The sequence below is a fragment of the Hylobates moloch genome, unplaced genomic scaffold, assembly GCF_009828535.3.
Source record: "Hylobates moloch isolate HMO894 unplaced genomic scaffold, HMol_V3 SCAFFOLD_4, whole genome shotgun sequence".
NCBI classification, from domain to species: Eukaryota; Metazoa; Chordata; class Mammalia; order Primates; family Hylobatidae; genus Hylobates; species Hylobates moloch.
The window spans coordinates 168061575-168078765 of record NW_026652279.1 but is presented as its reverse complement, the minus strand read 5'-3'; the positions used below and the strand labels follow the sequence as shown (position 1 = coordinate 168078765).

The window sequence follows — 17191 nt, the reverse complement described above, 5'->3', positions numbered from 1 at the left end:
GTGTGGGATGCACTACAGCATCCCCCGGTGGATACTAAACCCCATCAAATGCTATGTATAGTTAGTACCAAGCCCTATGTATACTATATTTTTTCAGTCTGATAACCAAAACAGCTACTAAGTGACTAACAGGAGGGTGGTATATACAGTGTAGACATGCTGGACTAATGGATGATTCAACTTTCTGGCCAAAATGGAGCAGGATGACATAAGATCTTTTTTGGCATTACTCAGAACAGCATGCAGTTTAGAACTCATGGATTGTTTATTTCTGGAATTTTGCATCTAATATTTTTGGACTGTGGTTGGCCACAGGTAAATGAAACTCCAGAAGGAAGTGGACATTGTAAGTGATAAACTTGGCTACTTAGCTGAGGAGACTGCTCAGCAAAGTGTTGAAGGTATAACCTGATTGATTCTTGCTGCTTATAGTGAAATGCAAAAGGAGATTGTGAATCTGGAATCCTATACCCAGGCAAAATATCTTTTGAATAAGAGAACTTAGTTTTTTAAAAGCTAATTTTTTTTTAAAATTAAATATATACATGGTGGAAAGTTTATGTTTCATATATCCCATCTGAAAAAGTATTTAAAGTTTTATGCTAGTCAAACAAAAGAGTTATTGGAGAAAGAGGACAACATAGGACCTCAATATTGGTGGTATAGTACAAATAAGACCCCATCATCTCTAATTATCAAATGTAACACAGACAGAAACTCGGAGGAAGAGAACTAACTGGAGTAGGATAACCCAGAACACTAGATCTCTTACCACTCTGAATAGTATCCACAGGGGAAGTGAGGTGTCAAAAATAGAAAGAGAGAAAGAGGCATGCAGGGAGGGGGGAATAACGCACACTGTCTGGAGGAAAATAGATAAACATCTCTGTTGTAAGAGGAATATGCAGTATATTCGTTTCCCAGCACCACTGTAACAGAGTGCCACAAACTAGATAGATTAACCAAGTAGACGTATTTTCTTATAGTTCTGGAGGGCTAGAAGCCTGAGGTCAAGATGTGGGCAGGATAGGTTTCCTGAGGCTGTGAGGGGCATCTGCTCTGGAGGCCTCTCAGCCTCTGGAGGTGGTCTGCAATCTTTGGCACTCCTTGGCCTGTAGTTGCATTGCTCTAATCCTCAGCTGTCACACGGCCTTCTCTGTATATCTCTGACACCATCTTCCCTCTGTGTTTCCCTGTCGTTGTGTCCACATCTTTTCTTTTTATTAGGACATATGTCTTATTGGATTAAGGAACCCCTAATGACCTCATTCTTACTTGGTTATCTCTGTAAAGACCCTATTTCCAACTAAGGTCCCATTCTGAGGTATTCGGGGTTGAGACTTTAACATATATTTTTTTGGAGACTCAATGTAACCTATAAAACACAGAAAATGAAATATGGGTGCTAATAAAATATACTTGACATAAAAAAAGAAAACAAGAATTGAGAAACAAAATAATAGCATATATTTGAGACAAATTACTACAGGAGAAATTTTAGATAGCATCTGCTCTCAATACAATTTGAGGACAAATAGGCCCTTTAAACCAGGGAAGAAGAGTGAAATGGAATTTAGCTAGGATGCAGGAAAACATGGAAATGAATTTAGATAGAAAAAGAAAATATTACAATGCAATGGGAAAAAACTGCAAAAGGAAAACATGCAAATATGTTATACACATACAGTTTCAGCCGTAGAGACCTAGAAAAGCAACGTGGAGGACAATCTTGAAGAGCTTTCCAGAAAACAGAGACTAAGTCCAAGGCAGAGACTGAGAATACAAAAATGATCAGAGGGAATGTAATAAACTGAAACACACAAAGCAAAACTGAAGGAGGAAACAAAGCAACAGGAACCACCTTTCCATCAGTGCATTAAAATGCTTTTCTCCATTCAGGCAAAATTGAGGATATTAGATCAACTTCTAACATTCTTGAATTTTGCGAATAAATAAAGTATCCTACCAGCTACAACAGGGAGAAATATATTTGAGAAGAAAAACATGGATGTCAGATTTCTCTCTTTTTTTTTTTTATTACACTTTTAAGTTCTGGGGTACATGTGCAGAACGTGCAGGTTTCTTACATAGATATACACGTGCCATGGTGGTTTGCTGCACCCATCAACCCGTCATCTACATTAGGTATTTCTCCTAATGCTATCCCTCCCCCAGCCTCCCTCCCCTCTGCAGGCCCCGGTGTGTGATGCTCCCCTCTCTGCGTCCATGTGTTCTCATTGTTCAGATTCCACTTATGAGTGAGAGCATGCATTGTTTGGTTTTCTGGTCCTGTGTTAGTTTGCTGTGAATGATGGTTTCCAGCTTCATCTGTGTCCCTGCAAAGGACATGAACTCATCCTTTTTTATGGCTGCATAGTATTCTATGGTGTATATGTGCCACATTTTCTTTATCCAGCCTATCACTGATGGGCATTTGGGTTGGTTCTACATCTTTGCTATTGTGAACAGTGCCGCAATAAACATACATGTGCATGTGTCTTTAAAGCAGCATGATTTATAAACCTTTGGGTATATACCCAGTAATGGGATTGCTGGGTCAAATGGTATTTCTAGTTCTAGATCCTTAAGGAATAGCCACCCTATCTTTCACAATGGTTGAACTAATTTACATTCCCACCAACAAAATAAAAGCGTTCCTATTTCTCCACATCCTCTCCAGCATCTGTTGTTTCCTAACTTTTTAATGTTCAGATTTCTCATTCAAAGAGAGTAGACCAACATGTGCACTGCCAGCTGTGAGAATCCCTCCCTGGCATGGAGGGTTGGACTGGCATGGACAAGAGAAACAAGCCAACTGGACTTGTTCCCCCAGGGGTGTGTCGCTGGGACCCAGCAATTCCAGTCATCCCTGATGTATGGCGCATATGGACGGAAAGCAGCAAGGCCTTGCCTGCCAAGTGGGAGATGGCGAGGGAGGCACATGGCAAGAAGCAGGGATGAATCATGCCTCTCCACCCAGGTGGAGCACTCCCTTCTCATGGCCATACAATACCTTAATTTTGCTCTTCATGTTGGAGCAAAAATAACTCTGCCCTTGGATTTCATAAAATACACTTGGATGTTTCTAATATTCCTCCCATCACCCATTTTTATTGTGTTTGCCTAAATTAGCTCCAGTGAATTTCTGTTCAATACAACCCAATCACCCCCAAATAAGACAGAAATAAAACAAAATGGGATGGAGGGAATATATGAAATGTTAATAATTTGAAAATAAATAGATTTGAAACATCCGACTGTAGCCAAAAAATGATGAGGGATTTGTTTAAGAAAGTAAAATTTTGTCAATTTTCTCATTAATGATCTTCATTAAGTAGACAAATATAGGTTCAAGTGTGTGCGATTTTTTAAAGGATAAGTTCTAATAGAATTAATAACAGCATGAATTTCACAAATTATGAAAAAATACGCATTTAAATATGGTCACATAGGGCCGAGTGTGGTGACTTACACCTGCAATCCTAGCACTTCGTGAGGCCAAGGTGGGCAGATCACTTGAGCCCGGAAGTTTGAGACCAGCCTGGGCAACATAGACCCCACTTCTACAAAAAATACAAAATTAGCCAGGCGTGGTGGCATTCACCTGTAGGCCCAGCTACTTGAGGGAGGTTGAGGCAGGAGGATCACTTGAGCCTGGAAGCTAAAGGCTGCAGTGTGAGCCAAGATCGTGCCACTGCACTCCAGCCTGGGTGACAGAGCCAGACCCTGTCTCAAAACAAACCGACACACACACACACACACACACACACACACACACACAGCATAAATAAATAAATAAATGTGCTCATATTGCAAATGACTGAAAACAAAAGGAATGGTAAAGACACATTTTCAGATATTTAAAAATGTTATTAGACGATGATGAAAGTAGGGACAAGCACTCAGAGCTGACAGTAAGAGCAAGTGAGCTGGGTTCTCCTTTTCAATCATTGTGAAACTCTTAAAGAATGTGATACAGAGAAAAGTATAAAGAAAAATTATGGAAAAAAGTAAAAAAATTAAAATAATGGACAAAGATATATCAGACAAGCATGCTAATATGTACAGAGATTACTAGAAAGCCAAACAAAATACATTCAAAATCACAATAAAACAACACAAACCTCAACAAATATAAACCGATAATTGCACTTTATAACGACAAAGAATGTCATATTTTTCCTAGTTTAGTGATGAATGTCTAGTGAGACGTGTTTATTAACTTTCTGTGCCTACAGACATAATAACAAAATATTTAAAGCAAAATAATTAGAAGCATTTGTAAAATACAAGTCTCGTGATGACTTTTAAATACAGAAAAATACATTAAAATAGCGATTAAGCATGGTTATCCAATGCTAATATTTGCAAAAAAAAAAGTCTATATAGTAAGAAAGACACAAGGAAAAAAATTTAAAAAAAAACTTTCTAAAGATCGCATTGTTGAAGTTAATATAATGAAAAATAAGTTATAAAAGTACTCTATAAAATGTATCAAACAATTAAAACTAAAACAAAACACAGCAAAAAAGCACTCAAGTAATTTAAGTACAAAAGATAATATAAAATGCAATTACAAAATATGTGCATAAGAGAATTGGCTAAAGCTATTATCAAATGGAAATTTAGATCAGTAAGTGTTTTATTTTTAAGAATATTTTACTCAATTTAACTGAGTAAAGTGGCATTCAATTCAATATTGTTACAAAGAGAATAGTAAAAGAAAATTAAAAGATGAAGAATTCACATAAAGATACCAACGCACTAACAGAATAAGTACTGATATGTTCAAGAGTTATAGCTTTGATAATACAAAGAAAACTAAAAAACCTTTCAAATCTAATCAAGGATGAAAATAAAGAAAATAGAAATAAAATGGTAACAATGAGAAAGAGAATCTAGACAAATTAAGGGTTTTAAAATGAGACAATATTATACACAACTCTATAATAATCTAATCCTATAAACAAGCTATTTTTAGAGAATATGAACTATCAAAATTGATGCAAAGTAACCATGACAGATTAATAAACATGAAAGAAATTGAAAAAGTTTGAAAATTACCTTTAGGAAACATTATCCACAATGCTTTACAAATTTCACGCCATATAAACTATCCTAGACGGTTAAAATACTTAAAAATTGCTCTTTCTAAAACTATAACTGTATATATTTTTATATAATCTCACTTGATAATATACACGCCAGATGTAAAATAAATACTGGAAAGTCAAAGAACAGCAAAGTAGCTACAATTTCAAATTAAATATATTTTTATATATGAGATTCACAAATTATATGCATGTAGTGTGTGTATATATATATGCATGTTCACATTAATAAAAAAGATTGAGAAAACAAATTGCAGTAGTTTCTTTTTTCAGATGAAAAAGACTATGTTACTGTTTTCTAAGCTTTAGCAATCAGAATTTTTTAATTTTAAAGTGCATTACTAATTTAAACATTTGAAAATTTTGTCTCATATATTCTTGGACTCTATGTCAAAATGTAAATTACTGAGATAAAGATCGTACTTAAATAATGCCATGTTTTATTCTAAGGATTTCCTTAGAAAATATTTATTCCTTAGATATAAGGAAAATATTTATCCCTTAGATTCCTTAAGATTTCCTTAGCATAAAGGAACTTTATTGACTTTCTTGTGCTTAGATAGTGTTTGTAATGCCTATACTTGAATAATTGTTTTGAGCTGTGAAAAATAAGGACTTTTTGGTAAGTGGCTTTGACTAATTGGAAAACAAAAAAAGATTTAAAATAGATGTTCTTTAAAGCCCCTCCTAATAATAAATTCTTTTCTATATTTTATTTTTAAAGTTTTGTGGATACATAGTAGGTGTATATATTTATGGGGTACATATTTTGATACAGGCATATAATGCATAATAATCTCATCAGGCTAAATGGGGTATCCTCAAAATATGAGCTTATTTGAAAATAGAGTCTTTGTACATGTAATTCATTAAGTTAAAATGAGGCCATACTAGACTGGTGGGCCTGGGATCCAATATGCTGGTGTGTTATAAGAACAGCAAAGACACCGAGACACGCAGGGAAGGCCACGTGGGCACAGAAGCAGCAGCTGGAGTGATGCCTGCCAGCCAAGAAGTTCCAGGAATGGGTGGCAGCCACCAGTGACTGAGAAGGACCCAGGAAGAATCCCCCCTTGAGCCCCAGAGGGAGCATAGCCCTGCCCACACCTGGATCTCAGACTTCCAGCCTCCAGAACTCAGAAAATACTTTTCTGCTGTGTTATTTTTTTAATTTTCAAAACATTTTTAACTTTTGTGGGTACATAATAGGTATAACATTATTGAGATATCTTGATACAGGCATACGATGTGTAATAAACACATTAGGGTAAATGGGGTACCCACCCCCTCAAGCATTTATTCTTTATGTTACAAATAATCCAATTATACTCTTCTAGTTAAACTGTACAATACATCATTGTTGACTGTAGTTACCCTGTTGCATTAACAAATACTAGATCTTATTCATTCTAACTATATTTTTGCACTCATTAGCCATCCCCACTACCAACCCCCCACTACCCTTCCCAGCCTATAGTAACCATTATTCTATTTTCTATCTCCATGAGTTCAATGGTTTTAATTTTTTAGCTCTCACAAATAGGCAAGAACATACAAAGTTTGTCTTTCTGTGCCTGGCTTATTTCATTTAACATAATGACCTCTAGTTCCATCTATGTTGTTGTAAATGACCAGGATCTCATTCTTTTTTATGGCTGAATAGTACTCCATTGTGTATATGTACAACATTTTCTCCACCCATTCATCTGTCAATGGACGCTTAGGTTGCTTCCAAATCTTGGCTATTGCGAATAGTGCCACAATAAACGTAGGAGTGCAGATATCTCTTCCGTATCCTGATCTCCTTTCTGTGGGCATATAACTAGCACTAGGATTGATGGATCATACGGTAGCTCTATTTTTAGTTTTTTTTTGAGTGAGTCTCGCCTGTCACCAGGTGAGAGCATGGGTGATTTGGTCATGGCGTCCGCCTCCAAGTTCACACCCGAGTAGCTGGGACTACAGGTGCCCGCCACCACACCCGGCTAATTTTTCTTTGTATTTTTAGTAGAGACGGGGTTTCACCGTGTAAACCAGGATGGTCTCGATCTTGTGACCTCGTGATCCGCCCGCCTCAGCCTGCCAAAGTACTGGGATTACATGCGTGAGCCACCGCGCCCGGCCTATTTTTAGTTTTCTGAGGAACCTCCATACTTTTCTCCATAGTGACTGTACTACTTTTCATTCCCACGAGCAGTGTTCCCTTTTCCCCACAACCTCACCAGCATTTGTTATTGCCTGTCTTTTGGATAAAAGCCATTTTAACTGTGGTGAGATGATATTTCATTGTAGCTTTCATTTGCATTTCTCTGATGATCAATTGTGTTGAGCACTTTTTTATACACCTGTTTGCCATTTGTATGTCTCCTTTTGAGAAATGTCTATTCAGATCTCTTGCCAATTTTTAAATTGAATTATTAGATTTTTTTCCTGTGGAATTGTTTCAGCCCCTTATATATTCTGCTTATTAAGCCCTTTCCAAATGAGTATTTTTCAAATGTGTTCTTCCATTCTGCAGGCTGTCTCTTCATTTTGTTGTTTATTTTCTTTGCTATGCAGAAACGTTTTAACTTGGTGCGATCCCATTTGTCCATTTTTGCTTTGGTTGCCTGTGCTTGTAGGGTGTTACTCGAGAAATTTTTGCCGAGAGCAACATCCTGGAGACTTTCCCTAGTATTTTCTTTTAGTAATTTCATAGTTTAAGTTATTAGATTGAAGTCTTTAAGTCATCTTTTGAGACAGTCTTGCTCTGTCACCCACGCTGGAGTGCAGTGGCACAATCTCGACTCACTGCAACTTCTGCCTCCTGGGTTCAAGTGATTCTCCTGCCTCAGCCTCCCCAGTAGCTGGGATTACAGGTTCGTGCCACCACGCCCAGCTAATTTTTGCATTTTTAGTAGAGATGAGGTTTCACCATGTTGGCCAGGGTGGTCTCGCACTCCTGGCCTCAAGTGATCCATCTGCCTTGGACTCCCAAAGTGCTAGGGTTACAGGTGTGAGCCACAACATCTGGCCCCTTAAGTCTTTAAAACACTTTAATTTGATTTTCGTATATGGCAAGAAATAGGAGTCTAGTTTCATTCTTCTGCATATGGGTATCTAGTTTTCCTGGCACCATTTATTGAAGAGACTGTCCTTTCCCCCATCATATATACTTGCCACCTTTGTCGAAAATGACTTCACTGCAGGTGTGTGGATTTGTTTCTGGGTTCTCTATTCTGTTCCATTGGTCTATGTGTCTGTTTTTATGTCAATATCGTGCTGTTGTGGTTACTGTACCTCTGCAGTACAATTTGAAGTCAGATAATGTTATTCTTCTAGTTTTGTTCTTTTTGCTAAGGATAACTTTGGCTATTCTGGGCCTTTTGTGGTTCCATATAAATTTTAGAATTATTTGTTCTATTTCTGTGAAGAACATTATTGGTATTACTGCAATTACTTTTGCACCAACCTAATTTTTTTTATAGGGATTGCATTGAATCTGTAGCTTGCTTTGGGTAGTATGGACATTTTAACAATACTGATTCTCCAATCCATGAACATGGAATATCTTTCCATTTTTTTGTGTCCTCTTTAATTTCTTTCATCAATGTCGCATAGTTTTTACTGTAGAGATCTTTCACCTTTTTGGTTAATTCATAGGTATTTTCTTTTATTTGTAGCTATTGTAAATGGGATTACTTTGATTTCTTTTTCAGATTTTTCACTGTTGATGTATAGAAATGTTACCGATTTTTGTATGTTGATTTTGCATCCTGTAACTTTACTGAATTTGTTTATTAGTTCTAACGTTTTTCGGTGGAGTTTTTAGTTTTTCCCATATATAAAATTATGACATTTGGGGCTGGATGATAGTTAATATAAGAAAAATAAAAACAAACAAAATCATATCATCTGCAACAAAGAATAATTTGATTCTTTTCCAATAAGTCAAATTGAATGCCCTTCTTTCTCTTGTCTGATTCCTCTAGGTAGGAATTCTCCTGATAATAAATTCTGATTTTACTATTTATCTCTACTTACAACATGAGTAATTAATATTATGTGAGATTTTCTTACCTGCCATGCACTGGTCTAAACAATTTATGTGTATTATTATTATTATTATTTTTTTTTGAGACGGAGTCTCGCTCTGTCGCCCAGGCTGGAGTGCAGTGGCGCTATCCTGGCTCACCGCAAGCTCCGCCTCCCGGGTTCATGCCATTCTCTTGCCTCGGCCTCCCAAGCAGCTGGGACTACAGGCGCCCACCACCACGCCCGGCTAATTTTTTGTATTTTTAGTAGAGATGGGGTTTCACCATGTTAGTCAGGAGGGTCTCGATCTCCTGACCTTGTGATCTGCCCACCTCAACCTCCCAAAGTGCTCAGATTACAGGCGTGAGCCATGGCGCCTGGCCCATGTGTATTATTTGATTCTCATAAAAACACTCCGTGAGGTTGGTACTGTAATGTCAAACAGCAGGTAATGATTCACTAGAGATTTCAAATAGAACAGCTTATAAGCAAAATATATCAGAATAACATTTCACTACCCGGAAAATTTGCTTTTGTTTTTTCCTAATGCTAATTTGTGCAATTGTACTTGTTTGAGCAAGGAGGTTCTTGTTTGAGAAATTATTTTTATTTGGAAATATGTTTTTATAGTTTCTTCAATGCTGAGGAAAAGGTCATTTCTGTGGGTAGTCTTTCCTAGGAAATTTGTCCCAGCAGGTTATGTGTGTGCAGGTGGTTTTTGCCAGAGAACTCACAGGCATGCTACCTATGAGGGGGTGAAGAAGGAGAAATTTGGTAGAGGGAAAAAAATCTGAAGCTGAGATGGCCCTTGAGAGATGCCTTGACTTGAGTCAAGTGGGCCCAGACTTGGGATGCATCTACATCGTTTGGAGGCTGCCCAGGGCCTGAGAAATAGGTCAAGGCTTTTGACTTCAATCAAGGGCAGTGTCCGGGAGGCATGCAGGGTGAAACCATCTGTAGGTAGCACTCCCAGCTGGAGGAGTCTGTGCCCCCACGTCCCAAGGGTGTCATTGATCTGCTTATGTGACCCACTGACTCTATATAAGGCAAAGAAATAATGGCCTTAGAAGGCTGCATGTCCTTGCTTATTCAGAAATGCATTTGACAGAGAAAAAGGCATCTGTCAGAATTCAAGTCACAGAAGAATGATGTAGAAAAAAGAGCTGGAAAATTTTCTAGGCAGTTCCAACCAAAAAGACATTGTTTTATGGCATAAATCCAAAAGAATCAAAGAATAGGTAAGGAGACAATAATCAAAACCTCTTAGAAATTAGAAAGTCGATGCATGCTAACAGATCTGCTGAAACTTAGAAAAAGTAGTATGAAGCAGCAGAGAGGAAACAGAGTCAGTCCGATTTCCATCCAGACTCAGGGACTGACAACACGAGATACAATGGAAGAAAGGGCAAAATAAGGAAGACTGGGTGGGAGTCAGTTTTAAAAGGCAGTCAGGTCCCTAAATCCCATTCCCCAACTCCAAGTTGATCCAGAGACTGGGGGCATATTTCTTTCTGGAGGGAACTTTTTCTTTTTGAGATGATATAGAAAAGGTTGTTGGTCTGAGAAACAGTAGGAGGAGTTCAGGGCAGGGGACCACTCTGACCACCAGGATTCAATGCACACCTCCACCCTGAAGCTGAGACTCCCCCAGCCCCATCCTGCTGCTCCCTCCTGCTCCCTGGCCTTCCGCTTCCTGGATGGATATTGGATAGACTTTTCTGTGGAGTCTGATCAACCTAAAGACAGAATTTTAAAAGTTTCTCCATGCTGGCCGGGCACGGTGGCTCATACCTGTAATCTCAGCACTTTGGGAGGCCGAGGCAGGTGGATCACAAGGTCAAGAGATCAAGACCATCCTGGCCAACATGGTGAAACCCTGTCTCTACTAAAAATACAAAAAATTAGCTGGGCATGTTGGTGGGAGCCTGTAGTCCCAGCTATTCAGGAGGCTGAGGCAGGAGAATCACTTGAACCCAGGAGGCAGAAGTTGCAGTGAGCTGAGAGTGCGTCACTGCGCTCCAGTCTGGTGACAGGGCAAGACTCCATCTCAAAAATAAGTTTCTCCATCCTAACAGTTCAGGCATGTCATCCCACAGTGCAGCTCACAGTCCACAGCCCTCCTTAGGTGCCCAGACTTCCTGTGCTTTTTATTTTGTTCAGACAACTAGGAATGCATGGTGTTTCCATGAGAAGAACAAGGGACAAACAAACACAAAAGGTGGCAACACAGAGAAAATGGAGGGAATTTATTCAGGGAGGGAATGAAACACAACAAATAAGGGTACCCCAAATATCTCAGAATGAGAAAAATACAAACATGGTAACTATAAAATAAGAACAGTTGCTTCAAAAAGCAACATTCAGATAACACAAAGGAGCTCTTGGAACTTAATCCTAGGGAAAAAAGCAAAATTCAGTGAAATTATGTCAAATGAAAACTCACCAAATTCTCCTGAAAGCAGAGTTAAGGGATGAAGTAATATGAAATATTAACAGCAGAGGTAAGAAAATTAAAGGACAAGTTCTGAAGGTCCAACAGCCAAACATAGGACCAGTACTTGAATAAATTTGAAGAATTATCATTTCTAAATTAGAATTCCATACCCAGCCAAACAATCAATTAAATATGATGTAGAATAAACACATTTTAAGGCATATGGCATCTTGGAAATTCGCCCTCATGAGCTTTTCCAACTGAAGACACTAGAGGTTGTAAACCCTCAAAAGGAGAAAGAAGGGGATGAGGCACAGGACACAGGGAACAGGGGATCCAGCACTGCAGTACACAGAGTGGTAGAGACTCATCAGGCATGACAGCAACCAGTCCAGGTGGTGGGAGGCTGCAGGAGATATTTCTTCAGAAAAGAACTGATAGAACACTTGATGCAACTGAAAGAACTGGCAATGCATTTGGGTTGAATTAGTTAGAAGAGGGAAAATAACAAGACAAGTATCATCTGTAGAAAAAAAAACGAGGTGGTATAGGGATAGAAAATTGGACCTTACTACATGGTTGAACTAAGAATTACATTTATGTCATCCTAATACTGTAAATGGAACAGCAGGTATCAAAGTTACTATTTATGGAGGAATGGGTGAGGGTTTGGTGGGAAGCATATTTGCTGGAGGGAGGAAGAGAATAAATGTTTTATCTCCACATTTCCTGAGGGGAATCTACAGATAATGCTAAAAAAATGAAAAATCAAGAAGAGCATAAAGCATGTTATTCTCGGAAATGCAGCTAAATACAAAGCACCTGAAAGATATGCAAATATTTGCCTTTGAGAAAGAAGAATTTGAAACGTGGGAGGTGGAGGATTTTTTTGTTATTTTGTAAAATACTCTGTGGAATTATTTTATCTTAATATAGATGCATGTTATTCATAAATTTGAGTAAAAACTTGTTAAAAAGATGGACAGGAGAGAAAAAAGAAAGAATATTAATTGTGCCAGACAAAAAGAAGAGTTCATTTATTGGCCTGAATGAACTGCTTCCATTTTTTTTTTCTGTGATGACTTTAGTTGTAAATCAGCAAACCAGTTTCTGAGCAACTTTGGAAGAGCTTCTTATTTACCTAACATTGTTAAATATATTCTGATTATTAGCATTCTAAAATGTTGATCTAAAGGACTTCTAGATTTCTATTTTTATAATCTTATTGTAAACTCCTTTTGTTATAGAATGTAATATTGGAAACGTATATTTCAATAAATGATTAGTCTACCAGTGAGATATCTTATATGAAAAAAGAAAATATCATACAATAAAAATGTCAGAGCTGAAGACCTCATTAATTCAGTTTTTTTTATAGTCTACCTAGGCGAAGGTGAAGTTTACCTTTGAATGCCTAAGAAGAAATGAATATTGTAAGCATCATTATAAGGATACCTTTCATTTCTTTAAAAGAAACTGAAGATTGAAGTGTATATTATTTGAGATTATTTTTAATTAAATAAATAGGTATACTGAGTTTATTCATGCAATAAATGCTCATTAAGTATTTTGTCCAGGCACTCTGCTACGTATTGGGAATGCAAAACTGAGAATGTATAGTTTATGCTTTTAAATTGACAGATAAGTAAGAATTGAAATTAAAATGAGCAATTGTGATTAAAAGAAAAATAAGAATAATTGCTATAATTAAGAGTTAAGCAAAATGCTAATAGCCCAGGGGTATGAGTACAAGCTTCATACGGGGAGTTTCACTTGAACCGCATTTGAAGGATAAATGAGACGTATGTAGAGGAATTGGTGGAGGACATTTTAGGAAGAAACAGTAGCTTGGCTAGTGATACAGGCTAGGGTGCTCTGGGAAGAGCCAATGCTTCAGGATTGCGGGAACATTGAGCAGTGAGCCTGGAGAGAGAGGAGAGATCTTTCGATTTTGTTGTTTAGGTTGAAGCAGTGAGATACCATTAACTAGTGTTATTCACAGTAGCCCAAATTTTCCTGTTATTTCTATGTGCTAGGCACTGAACCAAGCATGTGACATGAAAAATCTCAGGTAATCCTTACAGCAACTCTACTATGATCCCCATTTTTAAGTTTTTCAAGCATGACATTAATATGACAAAATTTGTGTAGAAAGTTCACTGTAACGCCCATGGATAAGTGGTTCAGTCAAGTAGAAAAAAAATGCACAATGACTTATACAGCTTGCATAAAAATATTCTATGTAATACAGCAAGGTAAAGGATTGGAAAGATTGTAGATACACAGTTGTTTTATTCTTTTCATCACTTCCAAAGTTTTAAAATATGCATTTGTCAATTTTAAAATAAGAACAATGTGTGTTATCAGAGGAAGAAGAGAAAAAGGGAAGGAAGAGTTTCAGCAAGGAGGAAAAAAAGTGAAGAGAGAACAAGAGAAGCAGAGAGAGACAGACAATTCCTGATAGGCACAACTGGAGGACAGATCAAATGAGAAGATGAACAACAGAGAGACTCCTTCTGTGATGGTCCAAGCAAGAGATAATGAAGCCTCAATTGAGGCAGACTTCTATAGAAAGCAAACGGAGAAAAATAAGAGAAATGTTTAGAAAATAAATCAAAATGAACCGATCACCCATTGGACACATGGATGGTTTTGCCTATTCTCCCAGAGAGGGAGAGAGAAGACCTGATGAGGCTTCTGAGAGGAAATGATGATAACATGGTTCCTAGAGCTATGACGTTATGATCTGTTGCTTATTTCACTCAGCATACCTAGCTAATGTCCTTTTATGCAGTGCGTTAATTGGTCACATTCCTCTGAAAGAAGAAAGGATGATTGCATGTACTTGATCTCCAAGTTGATCCAGAACCTCAAGTTCTGATTTTGACTTACTTAATGAAATCTTCTATTCTGTATTCCCAACAACCCAGAACTTTCATGGTATGACTGGCAGGAATATAAAAGAACAACTTGAGGAATCTAACAATACTGGTTTGAGACCATGGGTGACTCTTTATCCAATTGTATTGGCTTGATTTTCATTTAAATAAATGTCTAATTGCCTGTAAGATTTTGTTGGTTAGAATGTTAAAGCAACAGCTTCACTCTACTATGTCGCAAATGTATTTCCTTCCTGCTGACACTCTACTTCCTTCTTCCTGCAGGGCTTTATGAAACCTTTCTAACCAATGATGAACCAGAATGCTGTGACGTCAGGAGAGAAGAAAAATCAAATAACCCATCCAAAGGGACCGTAGAGAAAAGTGACTCCTGTCACAGGACATCGCTCACAGTGTCATCAGCAACAAGACTGTGCAACAGCAGACTCAAGCTGTGTGTTCTTGTACTGATTCTCTTACACACAGTGCTCACAGCTTCGGCAGCACAGAATACAGCCGGACTGAGCTTTGGAGGCATCAACACGCTGGAAGAAAACTCAACCAATGAGGAGTAACAGAAGGACGAGTGTCACCACAGCAGCAGCTGGCCCGCCGTGAAAAATGGCAACTGCTGTCTCATGTAACAGAAACTGGGTGCTTTTACCCTCGAATTACTTATTGCAAGGCCTTTAGGGTAAAATTTAAACAGATGGGCCTGAATCCAAACAAGGACACAACCACAGCTTTTTATTGACTAAAAGGCTGGAAAGTGACTTTAAATTTCTCACACCATTTTATACACTGTGTTTTAATGTTTGGAGGTTTTATTTGCTTTCGTTTTGGTTTGGGTTTGTTTATTTTTTGCACTTGTTAATACAGGATTTATTTTGGGGGATGGTTTCTCAGAGGTAAACTAAGTCTTTTCACTGTCTCTCTCTCTATATATATTTCTAGCCATTGTGTGTGTTCATCAGATAGTTCTGTCTTTATGTCCTGTCAGTTTCTATTAGAGGAATGATTGCTATGACCTCATGGTATAGCAAAAAAACAACAACAAAAAAAGAATAAAAAATAAAAAAGACAAAAAAAAGAAAACAACAAAAAATAAAAATAAAAAAAATCCCTAAGTCTCCCTTCTACCCACAGAACCAACACCCTTCCCGGCCTTTCCTTTCCCTCGCCCTCTTCTCGTCCCCTAAGCAAACAACATCCGCTTGCTTCTGTCTGTGTAACCACAGTGAATGGGTGTGCACGCTTGGTGGGCCTCTGAGCCCCTGTTGCACAAACCTGAAACAGAGCGGAGCCAAGGGGGCCTGGCAGGAGTTCCTTTTTAGCTGAACAAACAAGTGCTCTCCATAATAGGTGGAATCAGACAGTTAACACATTCTTATGTTGAAAACAAAATAAAAGGAAAAAAAACACTATCATGAACTGTATTGCTCCAGTTCCCATCCCCAAGTGGCCCAGCCCTTTCTTGCTGGTCCAGTTGGACAGGAGCAGCTATCTAGAATCAGGATGCAGGCAGTGAGGAAGTTTTTCCTTTGACAATGAAGGTGGGCTTTCATTGTGATTTTTGTTCTGTTGCAGTAATATAGGAGCACATTTTGGCCATTGTAATTACAGGGAACAAAGGGATTGCGGACACATATCTGGACTTCTTTTCCTCCCTTATTGTTGTGGAAGAGACACTAGAAATGCTCAAACACCTGCAATATACAGAATATATACAATTTTATTCCAGTATTTCCCTAACATATGGTTTAAAATTATTCCAGGTATACAGTGTATGCAATTCTGCATTATCACAGAGGAACAACTTCTTTTTTAAAAAATAAATAGGTCAGCCATTTTTATTAATGTGCAAAAACTTTATCACTCTAACATGCTCTAGGTAGTTGAAGAAAAGAGGTCTGATCACTGTTTGTATTTTATTTTCTTTGTGGGAACATTTCACCTGCTGAGTGTATATGAATTTGCTTTCTATAAAAGGCTTTTATGAGTTTACAGTAGAATCAGTGGAAGGAAGAGTTAATAAGGGCTGTTTTTAAAAAAAAACAAACAAACAAAACAAATAATTAAAAAAACATTTTACATTCCTTCCTATTCTCTAACTACACTTGGGAAGTGCACTTCAGATAAGTTTGCAGTGTGACTGAGAGATGAAGGAAATCCATAGAAAAGGTCCTCTTAGTGAACAAAATTTAGTTATTAACTTTATAGCTATGAAATTTCCCCGGGCATTTGTTTTTGTTCAAACAGACTTTAACCTCTGCATCATACTTAACCCTGCGACATGCGTACAGTATGCATATTTTGTTTTGAAAAAAAATGTTTCGTTCCAGTCTGTTAAGAATATTCAAAAATAATAAAGGTATTGCTTAATAAAATTGCTAGAATTGTTTAGCAGTACATGCACAATATTTTACTAGATTCTTTGTTTTAATAGTGTTTTTGTTGAGACTGAAAATCCTAAAATGGTCTGCGCAAATACAAAAAAAAAAAAAAAAAAAAAAACCCAAAAAAAAAAATTTTCCCTTTTTTTTTTTTTTTTAAAAATTTTTTTTTTTGAAAAAAAAAAACAAAAAAGGGTGGGCACAAAAAAAAAAAAAAAAAAAAAAAAACACCCAAAATGCAAAATTCTCCCGTTTTTGTTCCTTCTTAAAAATTTTTTTTCTGCAAATACAAATACATTCACATGTGGACAGACACATACACATAGGCATCATATTTTAATGTATAGAAACATGGCGCTT

At 37.4% G+C, this 17191-nt stretch overlaps 1 protein-coding gene across 1 annotated transcript in view; it reads left to right on the top strand.

Annotated features, from left to right (window-relative positions):
- Positions 1–16942, top strand: part of NALF1 (NALCN channel auxiliary factor 1) — a 54357-nt gene extending 37415 nt beyond the window's left edge. The window contains exons 3-4 of the mRNA XM_058438056.1: positions 12947–12992; positions 14724–16942. Of these exons, the coding sequence (XP_058294039.1) occupies positions 12947–12992; positions 14724–15013 (336 nt within the window). The 3' untranslated portion in view covers positions 15014–16942. The remainder of the gene's footprint in view (positions 1–12946; positions 12993–14723) is intronic.
- Positions 16943–17191: the final 249 nt, after the last annotated feature.